This window comes from Mustelus asterias, chromosome 18, assembly GCF_964213995.1.
Source record: "Mustelus asterias chromosome 18, sMusAst1.hap1.1, whole genome shotgun sequence".
NCBI lineage: Eukaryota > Metazoa > Chordata > Chondrichthyes > Carcharhiniformes > Triakidae > Mustelus > Mustelus asterias.
This window is the reverse complement of record NC_135818.1, coordinates 28,340,367-28,365,317: the sequence shown is the minus strand read 5'-3', so window position 1 is coordinate 28,365,317 and position 24,951 is coordinate 28,340,367. Positions and strand designations below refer to the sequence as shown.

Here is a 24,951-nt window from a genome sequence, read left to right as displayed (position 1 = left end):
AGCATTGTCACCTTAGCAAACAGGCATTGATTGGAATATCCACTGCCATGAAACACTGTTCTCAATGCCCAAGTGGATTTTTTAAATTGTCTTTTTTAGTAACCATGGCAATCGCACTAATCCATAATAACTGCACATTGCTATAGTAACAAAAATTGGATGTCACAATGTAGACGAAAGGGTTGAATAGAAGTTATCTGAGCAGAAGTGATAGTCGTGGCCAGAAATGTCATCTATTTTAGTAAATGTCGAGGTAACTAATACATTTTGGTTGTGCACTCAAACTAACTGTAGAACTGAATGTGATACAGTCTGCAGTTGTGTGTTAGTCACTTGATCATCATTAAAGGTTATTAAACAAATCAACACACTGATTTTCTATACTTCTTATAAATATTTAAAAAGGCACATGAGAACCATAGCAGCTTTGAGAAAGGAGAGAGATGAAAAACTGCAGAAATTCCGAAGGACCCGCAGCCTGAGCCCACAGAAACATCTCACCTTACAATGCCAAAAGCATCCATCTACATCCCATCAGGAACAAGACCTCCCAAGCAAGTGGAGGAACTATCTGCAGCGGTTACGGCAGGATGTCGTGGAAAACACACGGTATATAAGTTATACTTTACATCAGTTGTATAAGGAAAATTTCAGCAAGGGATTGTTAAGACAAATAGAGGAAACTATATTGAGTGGATGCTAAAGATGTGTTCAATCCTTCACTTGTCTGTCTGTTTGAATCCGGTTACACTCCTTACATTTCAAACAGTTTAGGATGGCCAGTGGTCACAAAAGGACAGGAACAAAAACAGTTAAAAAAGCACCTGGGATCCCGTTTATAGATAGAGGCATAGAGTACAAAAGCAAGGTAGTTATGTTGGAACTTTATAAAGCATTGGTTTTGCCTCAACCAGAGTATTTAGTGTCCAATTCTGCACTCCACATTTTAGGAAGGATGTCAAAAGCCTTGGAGAGGGTACAAAAATGATGTTCAAGAATGGTTCCTTGGATGATGTTACATGGAAAAATCAGCGAAGCTGGGTTGCTCTCCTTAGAGGAGTGAAGGTTAAGGGGGGGGTTTAATAGAGGTGCTTTAAATCACAAAAGGTTTAGATAAATGAGAAAACATTAGGGCTGATAACCAGAGGGAACAGAGTTGAGGCAAAAGAACCAGAGGCAAGTGAGGACAACTATTTAACACAAAGAATGAAGATATTTGATAGAGTGGTGGAAATAGATTCAATAGTAGCTTTCAAAAGGATAAATACTCGAAAGACAAAAATGCACTGATATGAGGAAAGTTCAGGAGAGTGGGACAAATTAATTGATCTTTGCAAGAGCCAGAACAGACTCAATTGGCCAAATGGCCACTTTTCCATGCAGTACTTTTCTATGATTCGATGTAAATGTTTTCTTCCTTTTTTTTCTTTTCCCAAATTTGACCAATTTACATTTCTGGGTCTAAGTCATTGGTGTAAATTAGAAAAATCATTAGTTGCAATACTGAGGCCTGGGCACCCCATTCATACTTTTTCTAACTCATTTTTATAACTTTCCCGTTGAACATTTGGTCAAGAAAGGATAGAGTAAAATGTATGACAATCTTTAGAGAAATGATTGTTGTTGTACTTTCTCATGAAACCTCAAGAACTACGAACAGTGTTTTGAGGTTTTTAGTTATGTAAAGGGATCATTTCATCATCAGTTAATGTATGTCAGTGATAGTCCAAACATGATCTCAGTTTGTTCCTGCAGCCTTTGAAGGTCTTTACCAAAGCATTAGTTAAATCCAAGAAAATATAAAGCACGATGTTTGGTGGTGACATGCTTTGTTGTGATTGTTGTAATCCTCTAGAACTCAAGCAGCTGCTGTGGGTAGAGAAGAAACCACTTCAGAGATTGAATATCTACTTAGAGATTACCAGAAGGCACGAGAGGAAGCAAAAGTGGAAATAGCAAAGGCGAGAGATAAGCTACGTGCAAGGGCTGAAAAGGAGAAATGCCGTTTGCAACAACAGATGATCTCTCAGTTATTGAAGGTAATCTTCAGGAGATACAAGATCCAATTGGACATTTGTGTTAACCCTGAATGGTCATGAATCATTTGACATTAATTGTATTGTGTATATGAATTAGAGCTTAGTTTAAACTTGGAATGATTTTTACAACAATTCCATTAATGAAAATGTTGAATCAAGTCTGGCAGTGCAAGTATGTGGTGTGCATTTGAAACTGTAACTAGGTGAAATTAACTAGCAACATTGTTAAAAGGTGGAGGGCTGTTGTAGGCTGCAAAGAGATATAGATAGCATGCAGAGCTGGGCTGAAAAATGGCAAATGGAGTTTAACCCTGACAAATGCGAGGTGATTCATTTTGGTAGGACAAATTTAAATGTGGATTACAGGGTCAAAGGTAGGGTTCTGAAGAATGTGGAGGAACAGAGAGATCAAGGGGTTCATATCCATAGATCTCTGAAGGTTGCCACTCAAGTGGATAGAGCCGTCAAGAAGGCCTATAGTGTGTTGGCGTTCATTAACAGGGGGTTTGAGTTTAAGAGCCGTGGGGTTATGCTGCAACTGTACAGGACCTTGGTGAGACCACATTTGGAATATTGTGTGCAGTTCTGGTCACCTCACTATAAGAAGGATGTGGAGACACTGGAGAGAGTGCAGAGGAGATTTACCAGGATGCTGCCTGGTTTGGAGGGTAGGTCTTATGAGGAAAGGTTGAGGGAACTTGGGCTTTTCTCTTTGGAGCGGAGGAGGTTAAGAGGAGACTTGATAGAGGTTTATAAGATGATGAGGGGGATAGATAGAGTGAACGTTCAAAGACTATTTCCTCGGGTGAATGGAGTGGTAACTAGGGGGCATAACTGTAGGGTTCATGGTGGGAGATATAGGAAGGATGTCCGAGGTAGGTTTTTTACTCAGAGAGTGGTTGGGGTGTGGAATGGACTGCCTGCAGTGATAGTGGAGTCAGAAACTTTAGGAACATTTAAGAAGCTATTGGATAGGCACATGGAGTACTTCGGGATGATAGGGAGGAAATAGCTTGATCTGGGTTTCAGACAAAGCTCAGCACAACAACGTGGGCTGAAGGGCCTGTTCTGTGCTGTACTGTTCTATGTTCTATGAGCATCACTGCCGGAATTGCAGTAAAGAATTTAATGAAACATATAACACTGAAAATGACAAAATGGAATATATTTCACCTGACACAATTGTATATCCACCTATTAACATAAAAGTGAAGAGAATAATGTGCCTGTAAGTGCACTTTCTGGGACATTCTTTCATATCCATCAGGAACATTATTTGTATTAATCCTCAGCTTTCTTAGAGCAGTAATACACGTTGTGAGGACTTGTTTCGATTGATTATTACTCAGTATTATCTTTTTGATTGTTTGTTTTACTTTTTCTTAACAGGTGGAAGGGAGGGTGAGGAATGTCGCCAGCAGGAACAGCTTGCACACTGGCTCAAATCTTAGTCTGTCTTCCAATCCCACATCAGGTTACAGCAGCAGCAACACAGCCCCACCAGACATCAATCCCCAAACCAAGGTCAGAATTCACACATTGGGTAACAAACATTGACTGGCTGATGAGAACTTGAGTTTTAAAATTTTCATGATAGTTAAAATGATAGTTATTGTTGGTCCTAATATCCCATTTTGGTTTGGTATCTAAGAATGAAATGATCCTAATCACTGTTAGTTAAATGCATTTATATAGCACCTTTCACAACCTTTGGGCATTCCGTAGTTCTTTACTGTCAATGAAGTGCTTTTGAAGTAAAATCACTGAAGTAGTCCAGTAAATGGGCAACAAGTTTGGAATATAGGACTTCGGAGCAGGAGTCAGCTGTTTGGCTCTTTGAAGCTTCTCTGCTATTCGATAAGATCATGGCTGATCTGATTGTGACCTCAACTCTAACTTTCTGTCAGCAGCACCCCCATCCCGCACCCCCCCCCCCCCCCCCCCAGCACTTAACTCCCTCATCAATCAAAAACCTGTCTAACTCCACTTTGAATACACTCAATGACCCAGCCTCCACTGCTCTCTGTGGAAGAGGATTCCACAGAATAACAACCATAGAGACCCTAATCTCTGTCTTAAAACAGAGACCTCTTACTTTTAAAAGTTCTAATCTGTCTCACAAGAGGAAACATTCACCTGGTATCCATCCTGTCAAATCCTCTCAAGATCGTCTGTGTCTCAGTAAGGTTAGTAAGGAGTCTAACAACACCAGGTTAAAATCCAACAGGTTTATTTGGTAGCAAACGCCACTAGCTTTCGGAGCGCTGCTCCTTCGTCAGGTGAGTGAAATGGAGTAAAGAATTTAATGAAACATGTAACTCTGAAAATGACAAAATGGAATATATTTCACCTGACCCAATTGTATATCCACCTATTAACTCCATTTAAATTCTTTACATCATTTCAGTAAGGTTGTCATTCTCCTCAACACCAATGGTTATAGACTCAACCTGTTCAACTTTTCTTCTATGATAAGCCTTTCATTTTAGGAATAAGTCGATTGAACTTCTCGGAACTGCTTCTAACAAAATTTGCAAATAAGACCAAAACTGTACACAATACTCCAGATGTGGTCTCACTAAGGCCCTGTATAGCTGCAGTAAAACATGTTTACCAGGATGTTGCCTGGTATGGAGCGTATTAGCTACGAGGAGAGATTGAATAAACTGGGATTGTTCTCCCTGGAAAGACGGAGGCTGAGGGATGACCTGATAGAAGTTTATAAAATTCTGAGGGGCATAGATAAGGTGAACAGTTGGAAGCTTTTTCCCAAGGCAGAAATGACAATTACAAGGGGCATAAGTTCAAGGTAAGGGGAGAAAAGTTCAGTAGAGATGTGCGGGGGAAGTCTTTTTATGATGTGAGATGTCGGCGTTGGACTGGGGAAGCACATAAGAAGTCTCACAACACCAGATTCAAGTCCAACAGGTTTATTTGGTAGCACAAGCTTTCGGAGTGTCGCTCCTTCTTCAGGTGAGTGAGGAGTTGCGCTCACAAACAGAGCATATATAGACACAGACTCAATTTACAAGATAATGGATGGAATGCGAGTCTTTACAGGTAATCAAGTCTTTACAGGTAATCAAGTCTTTACAGGTAATCAAGTCTTTACAGGTGCAGACAATGTGAGTGGAGAGAGGGTTAAGAGGATTAAAGAGGTGTGAATTGTCTCCAGCCAGGACAGTTAGTGAGATTTTGCAAGCCCAGGCAAGTCGTGGGGGTTACAGATAGTGTGACATGAACCCAAGATCCCGGTTGAGGCCATCCTCATGTGTGCAGAACTTGGCTATCAGTTTCTGCTCAGCGATTCTGCATTGTCATGTGTCGTGAAGGCCGCCTTGGAGAACGCTTACCTGAAGATCAGAGGCTGAATACCTGTGACTGCTGAAGTGTCCCCCGACGGGAAGGGAACACTCCTGCCTGGTGATTGTCAAGCGGTGTTCATTCATCCGTTGTCAGCAGTCACTTCACTTCAGCAGTCACAGGCATTCAGCCTCTGACCTTCAGGTAAGCGTTCTCCAAGGTGGCCTTCACGACACACGACAACGCAGAATCACTGAGCAGAAACTGAGCCAAGTTCCGTACACATGAGGACGGCCTCAACTGGGATCTTGGGTTCATGTCACACTATCTGTAACCCCGACGACTTGCCTGGCTTGCAAAATCTCACTAACTGTCCTGGCTTGAGACAATTTACACCTCTTTAACCTGTGCTTAATCCTCTCGACACTCGCACTGTCTGCACCTGTAAAGTCTCGCATTCGAACCATTATCTTGTAAATTGAGTTTGTGTCTGTATATATGCCTTGTTTGTGAACGCAACTCCTCACTCACCTGATGAAGGGGCAGTGCTCTGAAAGCTTGTGCTACCAAATAAACCTGTTGGACTTTAACCTGGTGTTGTGAGACTTCTTACCGAAGCCTTTTTACACAAAGGGCCATGGGGGCCTGGAATGCACTGCCAAGTGAGGTGGTTCAGGCAAGTGGTTCATTCCTCTTGCAATAAATGCCACCAATCCATTTGCCTTCTTAATTAATTGCCGTACCTGCCTACTAACATTTTGTGATTTGTGTAGTGGGACACCTAGATCCCTTTGTCCCCTAAGATTCTGCAGTCTCTTTCCATTTAAATAATATACTGCTTTTCTATTATTCCTACCAAAGTAGACATTTTCACATTTTCCCCATTATGTTCTGTCAAATTTTTACCCTCTCACTTAACCTACCTCCCTTTGTACCTCCTCTTGACAACTTAATGTCTTATTTATCTTGGTATCATGGGCAAATTCAGAACAAAGAACAGTACGGCATAGCACAGAAACAGGCCCTTCAGCCCACCAAGTCTGTGCCGATCACTTTGCCCTATCTAGACCTACCGCCTGTATCCCTCTATTCCCCACCTGTTCATATGTCTATCCAGATAAGTCTTAAATGTCATTAACGTCTGCCTGAACCACCTCACTTGGCAGTGCATTCCAGGCCTCCACGGCCCTCTGTGTAAAAAGACTTCCCCCGCACATCTCTACTGAACCTTTCTCCCCTTACCTTGAACTTATGCCCCCTTGTAATTGTCATTTCTGCCTTGGGAAAAAGCTTCCAACTGTTCACCTTATCTATGTCCTTCATAATTTTATAAACTTCTATCAGGTCATCCCTCAACCTCCATCTTTCTAGGGAGAACAACCCCAGTTTATTCTCCTCATAGCTAATACCCTCCATGCCAGGCAACATCCTGGTAAACCTTTTCTGTACTCCCTCTAAAGCTCCACATCCTTCTGGTAATGTGGTGACCAGAAATGGACACAGTTTCCAAATGCGGCCTAACCAACTTTTTATATAACTGTAACATAATTTGACAACTTTTATACTTGGATGCCCCAGCCAATGAAGGCAAGCATGACATATGCTTTCTTCACCACCCTTTCCACCTGTAGCCACTTCTAAGTATTCGGGATATCTGTACTCCCAGATCTCTCTGTGTCTATGCTCCAGATAGTTCTGCCATTTATTTTATAGTTCCCACCTGAATTGGATCCACCAAAATGCATCACCTCGTATTTGTCCGGATTAAATTCCATCTGCCATTTCTCCGCCCAATTTTCCAGCCTGTCTGCAGTATTCTCTGAAAATCTTGGTCACTATCCGCAACTCCAGCAATCTCAGTATCATCCGTAAACTTGCTAATCAAACCAGCGATGTTTTCTTCCGAGGCACAGTAGCACAGTGGTTAGCACTGCTGCTTCACAGCTCCAGGAACCTTGGTTCGATTCCCGGCTTGGGTCACTGTCTGTGTGGAGTTTGCACATTCTCCTTGTGTCTGCGTGGGTTTCCTCCAGGTGCTCCGGTTTCCTCCCACAGCCCAAAGATGTGCAGGTTAGGTTGATTGGCCATGCTAAAAAATTGCTCCATAGTGTCCTAAGATGCATAGGTTAGAGGGATTAGTGGGTAAATATGTAGGGATATGGGCGTAGGGCCTGGGTGGGATTGTGGTCGGTGCAGACTTGATGGGCCGAATGGCCTCTTTTTGTACTGTAGGGTTTCTATGATTTCTATGATATACATTACAAACAACAGCAGTCCCAGCACTGATCCCTGCAGAACACCACTACTGACAGAGCTCCATTCAGAAAAACACCCTTCCACCGCTACCCTCTGACTTCTATGGCCAACACAGTAAGAAGTCTCTCAACACCAGGTTAAAGTCCAACAGGTTTATTTGGTAGCAAAAGCCACTGGCTTTCGGAGCGCTGCTCCTTCGTCAGGTAAGTGGGAGTTCTGTTCACAAACAGGGCATATAAAGACACAAACTCAATTTTACAAAATAATGGTTGGAATGCGGGTCTTTACAGGTAATCAAGTCTTAAAGGTACAGACAATGTGAGTGGAGAGAGGGTTAAGCACAGGTTAAAGAGATGTGTATTGTCTCCAGCCGGGACAGTTAGTGAGATTTTGCAAGCCCAGGCAAGTCATAGGGGTTACAGATAATGTGACATGAACCCAAGATCCCGGTTGAGGCCGTCCTCATGTGTGCGGAACTTGGCTATCAGTCTCTGCTCAGCGACTCTGCGTTGTCGTGTGTCATGAAGGCCGCCTTGGAGAACGCTTACCCGAAGATCAGAAGCCGAATGCCCGTGACTGCTGGAGTGTTCCCCAACAGGAAGAGAACACTCTTGCCTGGTGATTGTCGAGCAGTGTTCATTCATCCATTGTCGTAGTGTCTGCATGGTCTCCCCAATGTACCATGCCTCGGGACATCCTTTCCTGCAGTGTATCAGGTAGACAACGTTGGCTGAGTTGCAAGAGTATGTACCGTGTACCTGGTGGATGGTGTTCTACGTGAGATGATGGCATCCGTGTTGATGATCCGGCACGTCTTGCAGAGGTTGCTGTGGCAGGGTTGTGTGGTGTCATGGTCCTGAAGGCTGGGTAGTTTGCTACGGACAATGGTCTGTTTGAGGTTGTGCGGTTGTTTGAAGGCAAGAAGTGGGGGTGTGGGGATGGCCTTGGCGAGATGTTCGTCTTCATCAATGACATGTTGAAGGCTCCGGAGAAGATGTCGTAGCTTCTCTGCTCCGGGGAAGTACTGGACGACGAAGGGTACTCTGTCCACCGTGTCCCGTGTTTGTCTTCTGAGGAGGTCGGTGCAGTTTTTCGCTGTGGTGTGTCGGAACTGTCGATCGATGAGTCGAGCGTCATATCCTGTTCTTATGAGGGCATCTTTCAGCGTCTGGAGGTGTCTGTTGCGATCCTCATCTGAGCAGATCCTGTGTATACGGAGGGCTTGTCCGTAGGGGATGGCTTCTTTAATGTGTTTAGGGTAGAAGCTGAAGAAGTGGAGCATCGTGAGGTTATCCGTGGGCTTGCGGTACCGTGAAGTTGTCCAGTACTTCCCCGGAGCGGAGAAGCTACGACATCTTCTCCGGAGCCTTCAATATGTCATTGATGAAGACGAACATCTCGCCAAGGCCATCCCCACACCCCCACTTCTTGCCTTCAAACAACCGCACAACCTCAAACAGACCATTGTCCGCAGCAAACTACCCAGCCTTCAGGAGAACAGTGACCACGACACCACACAATCCTGCCACAGCAACCTCTGCAAGACGTGCCGGATCATCAACACGGATGCCATCATCTCACGTGAGAACACCATCCACCAGGTACACGGTACATACTCTTGCAACTCGGACAACGTTGTCTACCTGATACGCTGCAGGAAAGGATGTCCCAAGGCATGGTACATTGGGGAGACCATGCAGACGCTACGACAACAGATGAATGAACACTGCTCGACAATCACCAGGCAAGAGTGTTCTCTTCCTGTTGGGGAACACTTCAGTGGTCACGGGCATTCGGCCTCTGATCTTCGGGTAAGCGTTCTCCAAGGCGGCCTTCACGACACACGACAACGCAGAGTCGCTGAGCAGAGACTGATAGCCAAGTTCCGCACACATGAGGACGGCCTCAGCCGGGATCTTGGGTTCATGTCACACGATCTGTAACCCCAATGACTAGCCTGGGTTTGCAAAATCTCACTAACTGTCCTGTCTGGAGACAATACACATCTCTTTAACCTGTGCTTAACCCTCTCTCCACTCACATTACCTTTAAGATTGATTACCTGTAAAGACTCGCATTCCAACCATTATTTTGTAAATTGAGTTTGTGTCTTTATATGCCCTGTTTGTGAACAGAACTCCCACTTACCTGACGAAGGAGCAGCGCTCCAAAAGCTAGTGGCGTTTGCTACCAAATAAACCTGTTGGACTTTAACCTGGTGTTGTGAGACTTCTTACTGTGTTTACCCCAGTCCAACGCCGGCATCTCCATATCATGACTTCTGTGGCCAAGCCAGTTCTGAATCCATCTCGATAGTTCACCCTTGATCCCATGTGATTTAACCTTTTGCACCAGCCTGCCATGAAGGACCTTGTCAAATGCTTTACTAACAACATCCACGGCACTTCCCTTATCAATCATTTTTGTCACCTCCTCAAAAAACTCAATCAAGCTATCATATATCTGGTTCCATCATCCAAATCACTGATATAGATTGTAAATAGTTGAGGACCCAGCACTAATTCCTGTGGCACTCCACTAGTTACAGCTTGCCAATCCAAAAAAGACCCATTCATCCTTACTCTCTGCTTCCTGCTAGCTGGCAATCTTTTATCCTTACTACAGTATCCTTTGTCCATGAAGATGTAACACAGAGAGTTGATGAGGGCACTGCAGTTGATGCGTGTTCATAAACTTTCAACAAATGTTTGATACAGTTACCACATAACCTCCTTAATAATGGATTCTGGCAATTTCCCTGTGACAGGTGCAAGGCTAACTTGCTTAAAATCAAAGGTAAAGGAGAGGGTATGAGTGAGGGTTAATGATGAGGACATTCATCTAGTTAAAGGAGTCAAGGGCTCAGGCAGAGTAAAAAAAGGTGACAAACACAAGAAGGGAGGTGGTCAACGCAGTGCAAGGAGATGGTCTGGGGAAGGATAACCAGTTTGCAACAGGTAGGGACAGAGCGTGCAATCAAAAGAATGCACTAACAAATCGGGTCCATATAAAGGCTAGCATAAAGACACTTTGCCTGAATGCACGTAGCATTCGAAACAAAGTGAATGAGTTGATGGCACAAATCAGTACAAAAGGGTATGATCCAGTGGCCATTACAGAAACGTGGTTGCAGGGTGACCAGGACTGGGAACTGAATATCCAGGGATCAGGCATTTCGGAAGGATAGACAGGAAGGAAAAGGAGGCGGGATAACATCAGAGCGGTAGTGAGAGACGATATAGGCTCTAAGGAGCAGAATGTGGAATCGTTGTGGGTGGAGATAAGGAATAGTAAGGGGAGAAAGTCACTGGTGGGCATGGTCTATAGGCCCCCAAATAATAACTTTGAGATGGGTCGGGCTATAAACAAGCAAATAATGGATGCGTGCAAAAACAGAACAGCAATAATCATGGGGGATTTTAATCTGCATATTGATTGGTTGACTCAAGTTGGACGCGGTGGACTTGAGGAAGAGTTCTTAGAATGCTGTCGGGATAGTTTCCTCAAAGTATGTTACAGAACCTACGAGGGAGCGAGCTATCTTGGATCTGGTCCTGTGTAATGAGACAGGTAAAATTAATGATCTTCTTGTGAGGGATCCTCTTGGAATGAGTGATCACAATATGGTTGAATTTCTAATAGAAATCATAGAAATCATAGAAACCCTACAGTGCAGAAGGAGGCCATTCGGCCCATCGAGTCTGCACCGACCACAATCCCACCCAGGCCCTACCTCGCATATTTACCCACTAATCCCTCGAACCTACGCATCTCAGGACTCTAAGGGGCAATTTTTATCCTGGCCAATCAACCTAACCCGCACATCTTTGGACTGTGGGAGGAAACCGGAGCACCCGGAGGAAACCCACGCAGACACGAGGAGAATGTGCAAACTCCACACAGACAGTGACCTGAGCCGGGAATCGAACCCAGGACCCTGGATACAAATGGAGGGAAAGAAAGTAGGGTCCCAAACAAGTGTTCTCTGCTTGAACAGAGGGGAGTACAATAGGATGAGGGCAGAATTGGCTAATGTAGACTGGGAGCGCAGACTAGTTGGTAGGACAGCTGAGCAACAGTGGCGGATTTTTAAGGAGATTTTTCTCAGTACTCAGCAAAAATATGTTCCTGTGATAAAAAAGGAATGTAAGAAAAGGGATAACCAGCTGTGGATAACTAAGGAAATAAAGGAGAGTATTAAATTAAAAACCGATGCGTACAGAGTGGCCAAAACTAGTGGGGAATTAGAAGATTGGGAAAGCTTTAAAAAACAACAAAGAACTACTAAGAAAGTGATAAAGAAAGGATAGATTATGAAACTAAACTAGCTCAAAATGTGTGACAGGTGTGACCTGTACACAAAAAACAGGTGGCACTTGAATCCCAGGGGGACCAATATCCTGGCGGGAAGGTTGGCTAAGGCTACTGGGGAGAGTTTAAACTAGATAGGTTGGGGGGAGGGGATCGAGACGAGGTGACTGGGAGCAAGGAAGTTAGCTCGCAAACAGAGAAGGGTTATAGACAGTGCAAGAGGGAGGGTGGACGGGGGACAGAGAAAGAGAGAGCTCAGACCAAAGGATTGAGATGTGTTTACTTTAATGCCAGGAGTATAGTGAATAAAGAGGATGAGCTCAGAGCATGGATCGATGCCTGGAAGTGTGATGTGGTGGCCATTACGGAGACTTGGATGTCTCGGGGACAGGACTGGATACTCCAGGTGCCGGGATTCAGATGTTTCAGGAAGGACAGGGAGGGAGGCAAGAGAGGGGGTGGAGTGGCACTGCTGATCAGGGATAGTGTCACAGCTGTAGAGAAGGTGTATGCTGTGGAGGGATTGTCTACAGAGTCTCTGTGGGTGGAAGTTCGGAGTGAGAAGGGGTCGATCACTTTGCTGGGAGTTTTCTATAGGCTGCCCAATAGTGACAGGGAGGTGGAGGAGCGGATAGGGAAACAGATCCTGGAGAGTTGCAATAATAGCAGAGTTGTTGTGGTGGGAGACTTTAATTTCCCAAACATAGATTGGAATATCCTAGGGTAAGGGGATTGGATGGGGAGGAGTTCGTTAGGTGTGTTCAGGAGGGTTTCCTGACACAGCATGTGGACAAGCCTACAAGAGGAGAGGCTGTACTTGATCTGATACTGACCAATGAACCTGGACAGGTGTCAGATCTCTCAGTGGGAGAGCATCTTGGGGATAGCGATCATAACTCTATCTCCTTTATGCTTGCATTGGAAAAAGAGAGGATCAGGCAAGCTAGGAAAGCCTTTATATGGAGTAAGGGGAAATATGAAGACATAAGGCAGCAAATTAGAGGAGTAAATTGGAAGGAGGTATTCTCGCGGAAATGTACTGAAGAGAGGTGGCAGTTTTTCAAGGAATGTCTGTCGAGGGTTCTACAGGACAACGTTCCAAGCAGACAGGGAGGAGTTGGTAGGTTAAAGGAACCGTGGTGCACAAAAGCTGTGCGGGACCTAGTCGAGAAGAAAAAGAAAGCATACAAAAGGTTCAGAGAGCTTGGCGAAAATAGGGATCTAGATGAGTATACGGCTTGTAGGAAGGGACTAAAGAAGGAAATTAGGAGAGCCAGAAGGGGTCACGAGAAGGCCTTGGCAGGTAGGATTAAGGAAAACCCTAAGGCATTCTATAAATATGTGAAGAGTAAAAGGAATAGGGCCTATAAAAGGTGAAGGCGGGAAAATCTGTACGGAACCAGTAGAAATGGCAGAGGTGCTGAATGAGTATTTTGCCTCAGTTTTCACAGAGGAGAAGGACCTGGGTAGGTGAACTGCGGGCTTGCGGTGGACTGAAAAGATTGAGTATGTGGACTTTAACAAAGAGGTTGTGCTGGAATGTTTGAATGGCATCAAGATAGATAAGTCGCCGGGTCCGGATGGGATGTACCCCAGGTTACTGTGGGAGGCGAGGGAAGAGATTGCAGAGCCCCTGGCGATGATCTTTGCGTCATAGAAACATAGAAACCCTACAGTGCAGAAGGAGGCCATTCGGCCCATCGAGTCTGCACCGACCACAATCCCACCCAGGCCCTACCCCCACATATTTTACCCGCTAATCCCTCTAACCTACGCATCCCAGGACTCTCAGGGACAATTTTTAACCTGGCCAATCAACCTAACCCGCACATCTTTGGACTGGAGCAAACTTTTTCTAAATGGAGGTCTTGCGTCGTGGGTGGAGACGGGAGAGGTGCCGGAGGATTGTGGATGTGGTTCCTATTTTCAAGAAGGGGAATAGGGATAGCCCAGGAAATTACCGACTGGTAAGTCTAACCTCAGTGGTTGGTAAGCTGATGGAGAAGATCCTGAGGTACAAGATTTATGAGCATTTAGAGAGGTTGTATGCTCAAGAATATTCAGCATGGCTTTGTCAAAGGCAGATCGTGTCTTACGAGCCTGGTGGAGTTCTTCGAAAATGTGACTAAACACATTGACGAAGGGAAAGCGGTAGATGTGGTTTATATGGATTTTACCAAGGCGTTCGATAAGGTCCCCCATGCAAGGCTTCTAGAAAAAGTGAGAGGGCATGGGATCCAAGGGGCTGCTGCCCTGTGGATCCAGAACGGGCTTGCCCAAAGGAGGCAGAGAGTGTGTATAGATGGGTCTTTTTCTAAATGGAGGTCGGTCACCATTGGTGTGCCCCAGGGATCTGTTCTGGGTCTCTTGCTGTTTGTCATTTTCATAAATGACCTGGATGAGGAAGTGGAGGGATGGGTTGGTAAGTTTGCCAACTACACAAAGGTTGGTGGGGTTGTGGATAGTCTGGAGGGATGTCAGAAGTTACAGAGGGACATAGATAGGATGCAAGACTGGGCAGAGAAGTGGCAGATGGACTTCAACCCAGATAAATGCATAGTGGTCCATTTTGGCAGGTCAAATGGGATGAAGGAGTACAATATAAAGGGAAAGACTCTTAGTACTGTAGAGGATCAGAAGGACCTTGGGGTCCGGGTCCATAGGACTCTAAAATCGGCCCCGCAGGTGGAGGAGGTGGTTAAGAAGGCGTATGGTGTGCTGGCCTTTATCAATTGAGGGATTGAGTTTAGGAGTCCGGGAATAATGGTGCAGCTATATAAGACCCTCGTCAGACCCCACTTGGAGTACTGTGCTCAGTTCTGGTCGCCTCATTACAGGAAGGATGTGGAAAAGATTGAAAGGGTGCAGAGGAGATTTACAAGGATGTTGCCTGGATTGAGTGGCATGCCTTATGAGGATAGGCTGAGGGAGCTCGGTCTTTTCTCCTTGGAGAGACGTAGGATGAGAGGAGACCTAATAGAGGTATATAAGATGTTGAGAGGCATAGATCGGTGGACTCTCAGAGGCTTTTTCCCAGGGTGGAAATAGCTGCTATGAGAGGACACAGGTGTAAGGTGCTGGGGGGTAGGTACAGGGGAAATGTTAGGGGTAAGTTTTTCACACAGAGTGGTGGATGAGTGGAATCGGCTGCCGTCAGTGGTGGTGGAGGCAAACTCAACAGGGTCTTTTAAGAGACTCCTGGATGAGTACATGGGACTTAATAGGATGGAGGGTTATAGGTAGGCCTAAAAGATAGGGATATGTTCGGCACAACTTGTGGGGCCGAAGGGCCTGTTTTGTGCTCTAGTTTTTCCATGTTTCTAAAATATAAAAACTGATAGTAAAAGTTTTTACAAATATATAAAAGGGAAAAGGGTAGCTAAAGTAAATGTTGGACCCTTAGAAGACGAGAAGGGGGATTTAATAATGGGAAACGAGAAAATGGCCGAGGCCTTAAACAAGTTTTTTGTGTCGGTCTTCACGGTAGAGGACACAAATAACTGACCGAAAATTGATGGTCGTGGGACTGTAGGGGATGAGGTCCTTAAAACGATTACTATTACTAAAGAGGTAGTGCTTGGTAGGCTAATGGGACTAAAGGTAGACAAGTCCCCGGGCCAGGATGGAATGCATCCCAGGGTACTGAAAGAAATGGCAGAAGTAATAGCGGTTTCCTTTGTTGTAATTTATCAAAATTCGCTGGACTCTGGGAAGTGCGGCTGATTGGAAAACAGCTAATGTGACGCCACTGTTTAAAAAAGGTAGACAAAAGGTGGGTAACTACAGGCCGGTTAGCTTAACATCCGTAGTTGGGAAATTGCTGGAATCCACCATTAAAGAAGAAATAGCAGGACACCTGGAAAAAAATGGTTTGATCAAGCAGACGCAGCATGGATTCATGAAGGGAAAGTTGCGTTTGACGAATTTACTGGATTTTTATGAAGATGTAATGAGTGTGGTTGACAGAGGGGAACCGGTGGATGTGGTGTTTTTGGATTTCCAGAAGGCGTTCGATAAGGTGCCTCACAAAAGGTTGCTGCAGACGATTAGGGTATACGGAGTTGGGGGTAAAGTGTTACCGTGGATTGAGGATTGGCTATCTAACAGGAAGTAGAGAGTTGGAATAAATGGGTGCTTTTCTGGTTGGCAGTTGGTGACTAGTGGCATGCCGCAGGGATCGCTGCTGGGGCCTCAACTGTTTACCATATACATAGACAATCTGGAGGAGGGGACCGAGTGTAGGGTAACAAAGTTTGCGGATGATACAAAGATGAGTGGGAAAGCGAATTGCGTGGAGGATGCGGAAAGTCTGCAGAGATTTGGATAGGCTAAGTGAGTGGGCGAAGATCTGGCAGATGGAGTATAACGTTGACAAGTGTGAGGTTATCCACTTTGGAAGGAATAATAGTAAAATGGACAATTATTTAAATGGTGAAAAATTACAACATGCTACTGTGCAGAGGGACCTGGGGGACCTTGTGCATGAATCGCAAAAACTCAGTTTGCAGGTGATCAAGAAGGCAAATGGAATGTTGGCCTTTATCACGAAGGGGATGGAGTATAAAAGCAGGGAGGTCTTGCTGCAATTGTACAAGGTACTGGTGAGGCCGCAACTGGAGTACTGTGTGCAATTTTGGTAAGCATATTTCCACTCCATCTGACGAAGGGCAGTGCTCCGAAAGCCTATGGTATTTGCTACCAAATAAACCTGTTGGACTTTAACCTGGTGTTGTGAGACTTCTTACTGTGTTTACCCCAGTCCAACGCCGGCATCTTCACATCATGCAATTTTGGTCCCCTTATTTGCGGAAGGATGTATTGGCCTTGGAGGGAGTACAGAGAAGGTTCACCAGGTTGATACCGGAGATGAGGGGGTTAGCTTATGAAGAGAGATTGAGTAGATTGGGCCTGTACTCATTGGAGTTTAGAAGGCTGAGGGGAGATCTTATAGAGACATATAAGATAATGAAGGGTAGAGGCAGAGAGATTCTTTCCACTTAGAAAGGAAACAAGAAGTAGAGGACACAGCCTCAAAATAAGGGGGAGTCAGTTTCGGACAGAGTTGAGGAGGAACTTCTCTCAGAGGGTAGTGAATCTCTGGAATTCTCTGCCCATTGAAGCAGTGGAGGCTACCTCGTTAAATATGTTAAGTCACAGGTAAATAGATTTCTGATCAATAAGGGAATTAAGGGTTATGGGGAGCGGGCGGGTAAGTGGAACTAACCCACTATCAGATCAGCCATGATGTTATTGAATGGCGGGGCAGGCTCGAGGGGCTAGATGGCCTACTCCTGCTCCTATTTCTTATGTTCTTATGGAAAGTTTGCTGCTTTCTGTCTCTCTCCTTTCTTGAATAAAGGTGTTACATTTGTAATTTTCCAATCTGCTCGGAAAACGTTCCAGAAATTGTGCACAGCAAGCTCCCACATGCAGCAATTAAATAATGACTGGATTATAATGACTGTTTCAGTGATGTTGGTCGAGGGATAAATATTAGTCAGGACACCAAGGAGAAATCTCTTATTATTCGAAAAAGTATCATGCAGTCTCTTTTGTTATGAGAGGGTGTTTTTATTTGTGGGACATGGGTGTCGCTGGCTGGCCAGCATTTAGTGCCCATCCCTAGTTGCCCTTGATAAGGTAGTGATGAGCTACCTTCTTGAATTGCTGCAGTCGATATGCTGTGGCTTGATCCACAATGCGATTAGGGAGGGAATTCCAGGATTCTCACCCGGCAATTGCGAAGGAATGGCGGTGATATTTCCAAATCAGGATGATGAGTGGCTTGAAGGGGAACTTGCAGTTGGTGCTGTTCCCATGTATTTGCTGCCCTTGTCCTTCTAGATGAAAGTGGTCATGGGTTTGGAAGGTGCTGTCGAAGGATCTTTGGTGAATTGTAGATAATACATACTGCTGCTACTGAGCATTGGTGGTGGAGGGAGTGGATGTTTGTGGATGTGGTGCCAATCAAGTGGGCTACTTTGTCCTGGATGGTGTCAAGCTTCAAGTAGTCAAGGTCTCATCCAAAAGGCAGCACCTCTGAAAGTGCAGCACTCTCAGTAATGGAACAGAATATTCATCATGTAAAATGCATCTGAGGTTTAAAAATATCAGATTTATATGTGTGTTTTTATTACTCAAAAATAAACTATATAAATTTATCTCCAAGAAGATACTTGACCAGACCTGGGATGTGGGGGAAGATCCGGTTCAGGACCAATGACATTTTGTTTAAAGTAGATAATGATCGAGAGTCAAGACACCAATTAAGTGAATAAAGCCACAAGATTCCAAGGATTTGGAACAAACAATATACTTTACTATGCAAGTTCAGAACAATAGAACAGTTTACAATATCTATCTTGTATTCTAACATTCAGGATAAGTATGAGGTAAGTAAACTAACAGGCAATCTGTGGTCAGACACATCGCACTACATAATAGATGACAGGTGCGACAAAAACAGATTCCATGGATTTCTCAACAACCATTTGTCAAATTGTGAGCAATCTGTTCCACTGAAACCTTGTCTTCCTCATGAGGGTTGCCAATCTTCACATTTGGAATTCTCTTCAAAAGTAGCTCCCACTCGTATGGCTTCAATAAAGACTCACCTTGCAGGGTTTCGGTCTCAATTTCCGAAATGCTGAGAACACTCGACCTACCTCTTCCATTCACAATTTCAGATCTCGTGTCAATCAGAACACTGCTGCTCCAAAGGGGTACCTTTGCCCCAGTGGCCCTCAGCACAGAGTTAACAACCTTTGATTGCCTTCTCAAATCTTCAGGGCTCCTCTCCTGTCCACTTCACTCAAAGTCTGCTCCCTGCAATTCTTTCTTAAATTTGGAGCTTATTATTACGCTCTTTTCTTTAACTTCACTTCAGGAAATCTATTCCTATTTCCATCCCTGACCTGGGATCAATTTTTGGGACCACTCCCTGTCCCCCTCCCTTGCTTTGGATCATCTTCCTGTTCCCTCCCATGTCCCGCTCCCTGGAAGGCACTCTTTCAAAGGCATTCTCTTCCCTTCAGGGTCACCTGACTTGCCTTTTTGCACCATTTTGTTTCTGAAGAACACGAATAAAAACAAACTGTACAAGTGTGACTATATCCTAGCTGGTGCGTGCAAACTAATGGTAAATATTTGAGCTTCTTAAACAATATAAAGATGCAATCAGACACAATTGAAATATCTACAAAATAGACTCCTATGGTTGTTGGCAGAACAGAAAGAAATTGTATTAAGGTAGCAACAGAATTTCAGTAACCAGTCCTGGTTCAGCAAGTAATAACAGAAGCAGCTTTTATTGCTTCAATCTTCAAAGCACCTTCTTTATGATTTGCAGGACAAAATTAGAGGAATTAAGCAGGGGACAGACCTCGCGCTGTACATTTAGAATGGTTCAAAAACACAAAATGCTGGAAAAACACATCAGATCTAGCAGAATCTGTGGAGAGAGAGAAGCAGAGTTAATATTTTGAGGCTGTATGATTCTTCAGAGTTGAAGAGTCATGTGGACTCGAAACATTAACTCTGTTATAGTGATATAGTTCCACATCAGAGTGATGTGTGAGTTGAAGGGAACTGGCAGGGGCTGATGTTCCTGTCCATCTGCCGCCCTTGTTCTTATAAGTGGCAGAGGTTGTGGGTTTGGAAGATGGTACTAATCGCTGCCACTGCAGTGGTGAGAGTGAATATTTTAAAGGTGGTGTATATGTTGCCAATTAAGCAGGCTTATTTGTCCTGGATGGTGTTAAACTTTGGGTATTGCCTTACATTGCTGACTTGTGTCTTGTAGATGGTGAAGAGGCATTTGCCTTATTAGTGGATTTTAACCTGTGTATAAGAATAATGGACTAGATGTTTCGACCACTGCTGTGAATACAAAAATAGCCTGTAGAATTCCACAAGCAGAGGAGTCATGAATGAAGCTTCATTGCTGTGCAGACATTTGGGTTCAGATTTCTACTGCTATTTTTACACTATCTGAATGTGATTTATAAAGCAAGGAATTTCAGCTCCTCATTATTTCACCATTTTCTTTTTGATGCTAGAACAAAAGTAGCAGTGATCCCATGATACCCAGTAGAGGACAATGCACAGCATATCGAAATTTGCAGGTTAATGTAACAGAACGTTCAGCAACTGAAACCATCCAAAGTTTGCATGGTGAGTAATAGTGAACATCCTCCATAAAGACGTCCAAAACTCTGCTGCCTAATATCCATCCGCACCAACTTCCACTCACCAGTCACATGCTTGCTGACCTACATCAGCTCCTAGTCCAGCAACATCTGAATTTAAAAATTCTCATCCTTTCGTGGCCTTCCCATCTCCTCCAACCTCCAAACCTTCCAAGAAATTGACACTCCTCCAATTCTGTCCTGTTGCTCATCACTGATTATCATTGTTCCATCTGAGGCAGTTGTGTCTTTGTAGCTTTGTCCCTAAGCTTTTATCAAATCTTGCAGGGTGATTTTTAAAAATCATGTCAAATAAAGCATGTTATTAACTCCAACACCTCTGAAACAGAATATCCTTCTCTATACCCACTCTGATAACTGAATAAAAGCAAATTATGATGCTGTCAGACCTGCTGAGACTTGCCAGCATTTTCTGATAACTGAAGATTCTTCTCTGTATCCACTTCAATAACTGAATAACCGTCTCTGTATCCACTCCAATAGCTAAATATCCATCTCTGTATCCACTCCAATAACTGAATAACCGTCTCTGTGTCCACTCCAATAGCTAAATATCCATCTCTGTATCCACTCCAATAGCTAAATATCCATCTCTGTATCCACTCCAATAACTGAATAACCGTCTCTGTATCCACTCCAATAGCTAAATATCCATCTCTGTATCCACTCCAATAGCTAAATATCCATCTCTGTATCCACTCCAATAACTGAATAACCTTCTCTGTATCCACTCCAATAACTGAATAAGCATCTCTGCATCCACTCCAACAACTGAACATCTGTCTCTGTATTCGCTCCAATAACTGAGTATCCATTTCTGTATCCACTCCAATAACTGAATAACCGTCTCTGCATCCACTCCAATAACTGAATATCCGTCTTTGTATCCACTCCAGTAACTAAATGCTCTTTCTGAAATAGTGGCATCCAAACTGCACATACATGTAGTCTCAGCAGGGCCACATAGTTTTTCAGTCACCTCTGTGGTCTCATCTTGCTAAGTAACCCATCATTCATTTTGCCTTTTTAAAACCTGCGAATATATAACACTGATGGCTTTACTGACTTTTTCACTAAAACCCCAAAGATCTCCTCTTGCTTCAATATTCCTTGGAGATCATGTGGTTTTATAAAGGCTATGGCATCTGGAAAAGCAAAGAGTTAAGAAGACAAATGAAATTGCCATTAGATATATGGAGTGCTGAACATGTTTCAATGGGGCCAATAAAGAACATTGTATATTTAATTTTCTTGCATCAATTCCAGGAAACATTGAAAAAGACAACAGTCGCACAGCAAATTCCAACTGCCTTAAAAAGTACCAGGATTTAGCAACTCACACTGTAGCTTCTGTTAAAGCAGAGGTAGGTTTTCCCAGCTTTCTGATAATGTTGATGAAAAGGCTGTTTAACCTTGGGAGGATCATAGCTTAACCTGGTTTTGTCTTTACATAATGTCTCTATAAGTACTGTTCCAGCAGAGGTAACTGGATAGTGTGTAAAATCCAAGGTGACCTCTTCCACCAGCTACTCCCGCACCAACCCAAAACCCTCCCGTCAGCCATTTAATCCTTCTAAATCCAGGGGCATTGAATCCAGTAGTAACAGCATTTCCCCCAACTAGGATCAATCAGTTCTGCTCAAATCAATGATCAAACTTTGCCATACTCCATGCTATTTTTTTGCTATTCATTATTTAATCAATAGCATCAAGCCTTGGTGAAATGTATTACCCATTCCTTGTTGCCCTTGGCTGTGACTTGGAAAGAAAGCTGGGTGATGGTGCTGTTCCCATGGGCCTGCTGCCCTTGCTGTGAATGATAGAGATCAGAAATTTGGAATCCCATAGCCATCAAGCACCAACATTTTACATCTTGATGTTTGTGATTGTTCATGAAATACATTGTGAAAATGTGTTATCTTTTAGATCATGGTGGCTTCTGTCAACAATCTCAGAAACCTTCTTAATGGCAAATCAGCAGCAGGATGGAGGTAGGTGGAATCATTCTGACAAGTAAAGCAGATCTAAAAAATATTACCCTTTCAGTCTTTTAAAGAATTGCATTCCTATCATACATTTCCCAACCTCAAGATGTCCCATTGTACTTTGAACTATAGTCACTGTTGTAACATGGCAGCCAAACTGCACAAAGCAAGTTCCCACAAGCAGTAGTGTGATAATTGTAGATAATGGCCGGAATTCTCTGGCCCTTCATGCCAGTGAGATTCTCCAGTCCAGCTGGCAGCGCACCCCCAACTGTCGGTTTCTGGCCGGCGTGAGGTGACAGTGAATCCACGAGCAAACAATGCATCACCTCCTGCTGACAGGAAACATGCAGCTGAGAGGTCGGAGAATTCAGCTCAATGTGTCTTGGTGATATTGGCTGAGGGATGAATATTGGCCAGGGCACTGGGGCGCAAACTTCAAAATAGTGCCATGGCATCTTTTACATCCACCTGAGGCCCCGCTTGCCTTCTCAGTTTACACCTCATCCAACAATGCTGCACTCCCTCAGCACTGCAAACTCTGCACAAAGGCAGAAGAAATGGATTGTTTTTTATTCTGATCTCCAAGTGAATGTTGTGTAATTTCAATTTTTTGTGTTCATTAGATACCACTGCACAGAAAAAGGAATCCTGATGTTCTATAAGCAGTACATCTCTCCAACCAAACATGGTTTTATGGGTGTTGGCCTAATTGAGAAACCGTTGCACTGTGTGTGGTGCATGGTGAAAGATCACAGTAAGAGGCAGCTGTACGACAAGACAATAAAAACTGTGGAAGTACATCAACAGCTGGGAAATGGCATTGAGCTTGGTAAGGTCCTACTACTCTGAAACAGCAAAATAATCACTTGAAAAATTAAGATTTAAGAAAAAATGCATTGGGAGAAATTTTATGCAATTACTTCCATGGCCTCTGGTCTTCCAGAGATCAGTTGTTCTGAGCAATGATGTTATGGGAGATCAGGTCTGGCAGTTGATCTTAATCTGTCCCAGTCCTTTTGATACCATCTCTTGTAAGCAACACCATTGTTATTCCAATGCACAGGCCATTCCATGGGCCAATATATAAGAGGTGTCTCTTAAAGCTGGCTGGAGTAACCTGCATGCCCTCACTGACCTGCTTTCTGAAGTTTGCTTTCCTTGTTTGTCTGCAAGCTCTGTTTGGTGTGGTCCTGACACAAATTTGTCTTGGCACAATCCTGTTTGCAGGATTTGGTCTCATTTTGAGTGTGCCATATGTAAGTTCCTACTGAAGATTTGACAGTCTGACCATATCATTGCTGAGCAGAGATAAGGAGCTTCTTTACTCTGAAGTTCCAGAATTTCCATTTTCTTGGCCTAAGCAGCCCTACCTGCTTCTGATGGATTTGATGGCAAAAGCACAATGCCCACTAAATTTGGTGAGTTGGCGTTTTCAAGTACATATCACGGTAATGTTTAAATTCTATAACCCGAGAATATGGGACACATTGGCTTCTTGGTATCCCTACTTTGGTATCCACAGTGACGATCTCCAGCAACACATCTCCTGTTCCACCAGAGGCCCAAATATCCTAGACCACTGCTACACAAATATCAAAAGTGCTTACCGCTCTATCATCTGCACACATTACGGTAAATCAGACCACAAGGCTGTGTTCCTACTTCCGGCTTACAAGCAAAAACTGAAATGGGAGAATCCGTCAAAGAAAGTCGTGCAATGTTGGTCTGAGGAATCGGATGATCTCCTACAGGATTGCTTAGAGTCAGTAGACAGGTCAGTATTTAAAAACTTTGCGACCAGCCTGAACGAGTATGCCACTACAGTAACTTACTTCATTAGTAAGTGTGTAGAAGACTGTGTGTCAAAGAAGTAAATCCACATGTTTCCCAACCGGAAACCATGGATGAACAGAGATATCCACTGCCTGCTAAAGTCGAGGTCTGAGGCGTTCAAGTCAGGCGACCCTAACCAATAGAAGAAAGCCAGGTATGATCTATGGAGATCCATCAAAGATGCCAAAAGACAGTATCGGACCAAGCTAGAACCCCAGGCGAGCCACACGGACTCCTGCTGACTGTGACAAGGTCTGCAAGACATAACAAGCTACAAGATGAAGGCAGGTAAAATCGCTGGCACCAATAAACCCCTCCCCGATGAGCTCAACACAATCTATGTCTGTTTTGAGCAAGAAGTCAGCGAGAGCATGCCCTCCTGCCTACCAGACTGCCTGGATCCATTACAGTTTGCCTATCGCCGCAATAGGTCCACAGCAGACGCCATCTCCCTAGCCCTACACTCAACCCTGGAACATCTAGATAACAAAGACACCTATGTCAAACTCCTATTTATAGACTACAGCTCAGCATTTAACACCATTATTCTTACGAGACTCATCTCCAAACTTCGTGACCTGGGGCTCGGCTCCTCCCTCTGCAACTGGATTCTAGACTTCCTAACTCGTAGACTAGTCAGTAAGGATAGGCGGCATGGTGGTTAGCACTGTTGCCTCAGAGCCAGGGATCTGGGTTCGATTCCCAGCTTGGGTCACTGTCTTTGCAGAGTCTGCATGTTCTCCCCTGTATCTGCATGGGTTTCCTCCGGTTTTCTCCCACAGTCCAAAAGACACGCTGGTTAGGTGCATTGGCTATGCTAAATTCTCCCTCAGTATACCTGAACAGGCACCAGAGTGTGGTGACTAGGGGATTTTCACAGTAACTTCATTGCAGTGTTAATGTAAGCCTACTTGTGACACTAATAAATAAACTTAAAGCTTTAAAACTTAAACCTCCCCCACGATCATCCTCAACACCGGTGGTCCGCAAGGCTGTGTCTTCAGTGACTATACT

The 24,951-nt window shown here is 44.1% G+C and overlaps 1 protein-coding gene across 1 annotated transcript in view; it reads left to right on the top strand.

Annotated features, from left to right (window-relative positions):
• Positions 1-24,951, top strand: part of stard9 (StAR-related lipid transfer (START) domain containing 9) — a 324,067-nt gene that overhangs the window by 292,889 nt on the left and 6,227 nt on the right. The window contains exons 25-31 of the mRNA XM_078233633.1: positions 406-609; positions 1,856-2,039; positions 3,429-3,563; positions 19,967-20,081; positions 21,383-21,480; positions 22,043-22,107; positions 22,728-22,933. Coding sequence (XP_078089759.1) covers positions 406-609; positions 1,856-2,039; positions 3,429-3,563; positions 19,967-20,081; positions 21,383-21,480; positions 22,043-22,107; positions 22,728-22,933 — 1,007 coding nt within the window. The remainder of the gene's footprint in view (positions 1-405; positions 610-1,855; positions 2,040-3,428; positions 3,564-19,966; positions 20,082-21,382; positions 21,481-22,042; positions 22,108-22,727; positions 22,934-24,951) is intronic.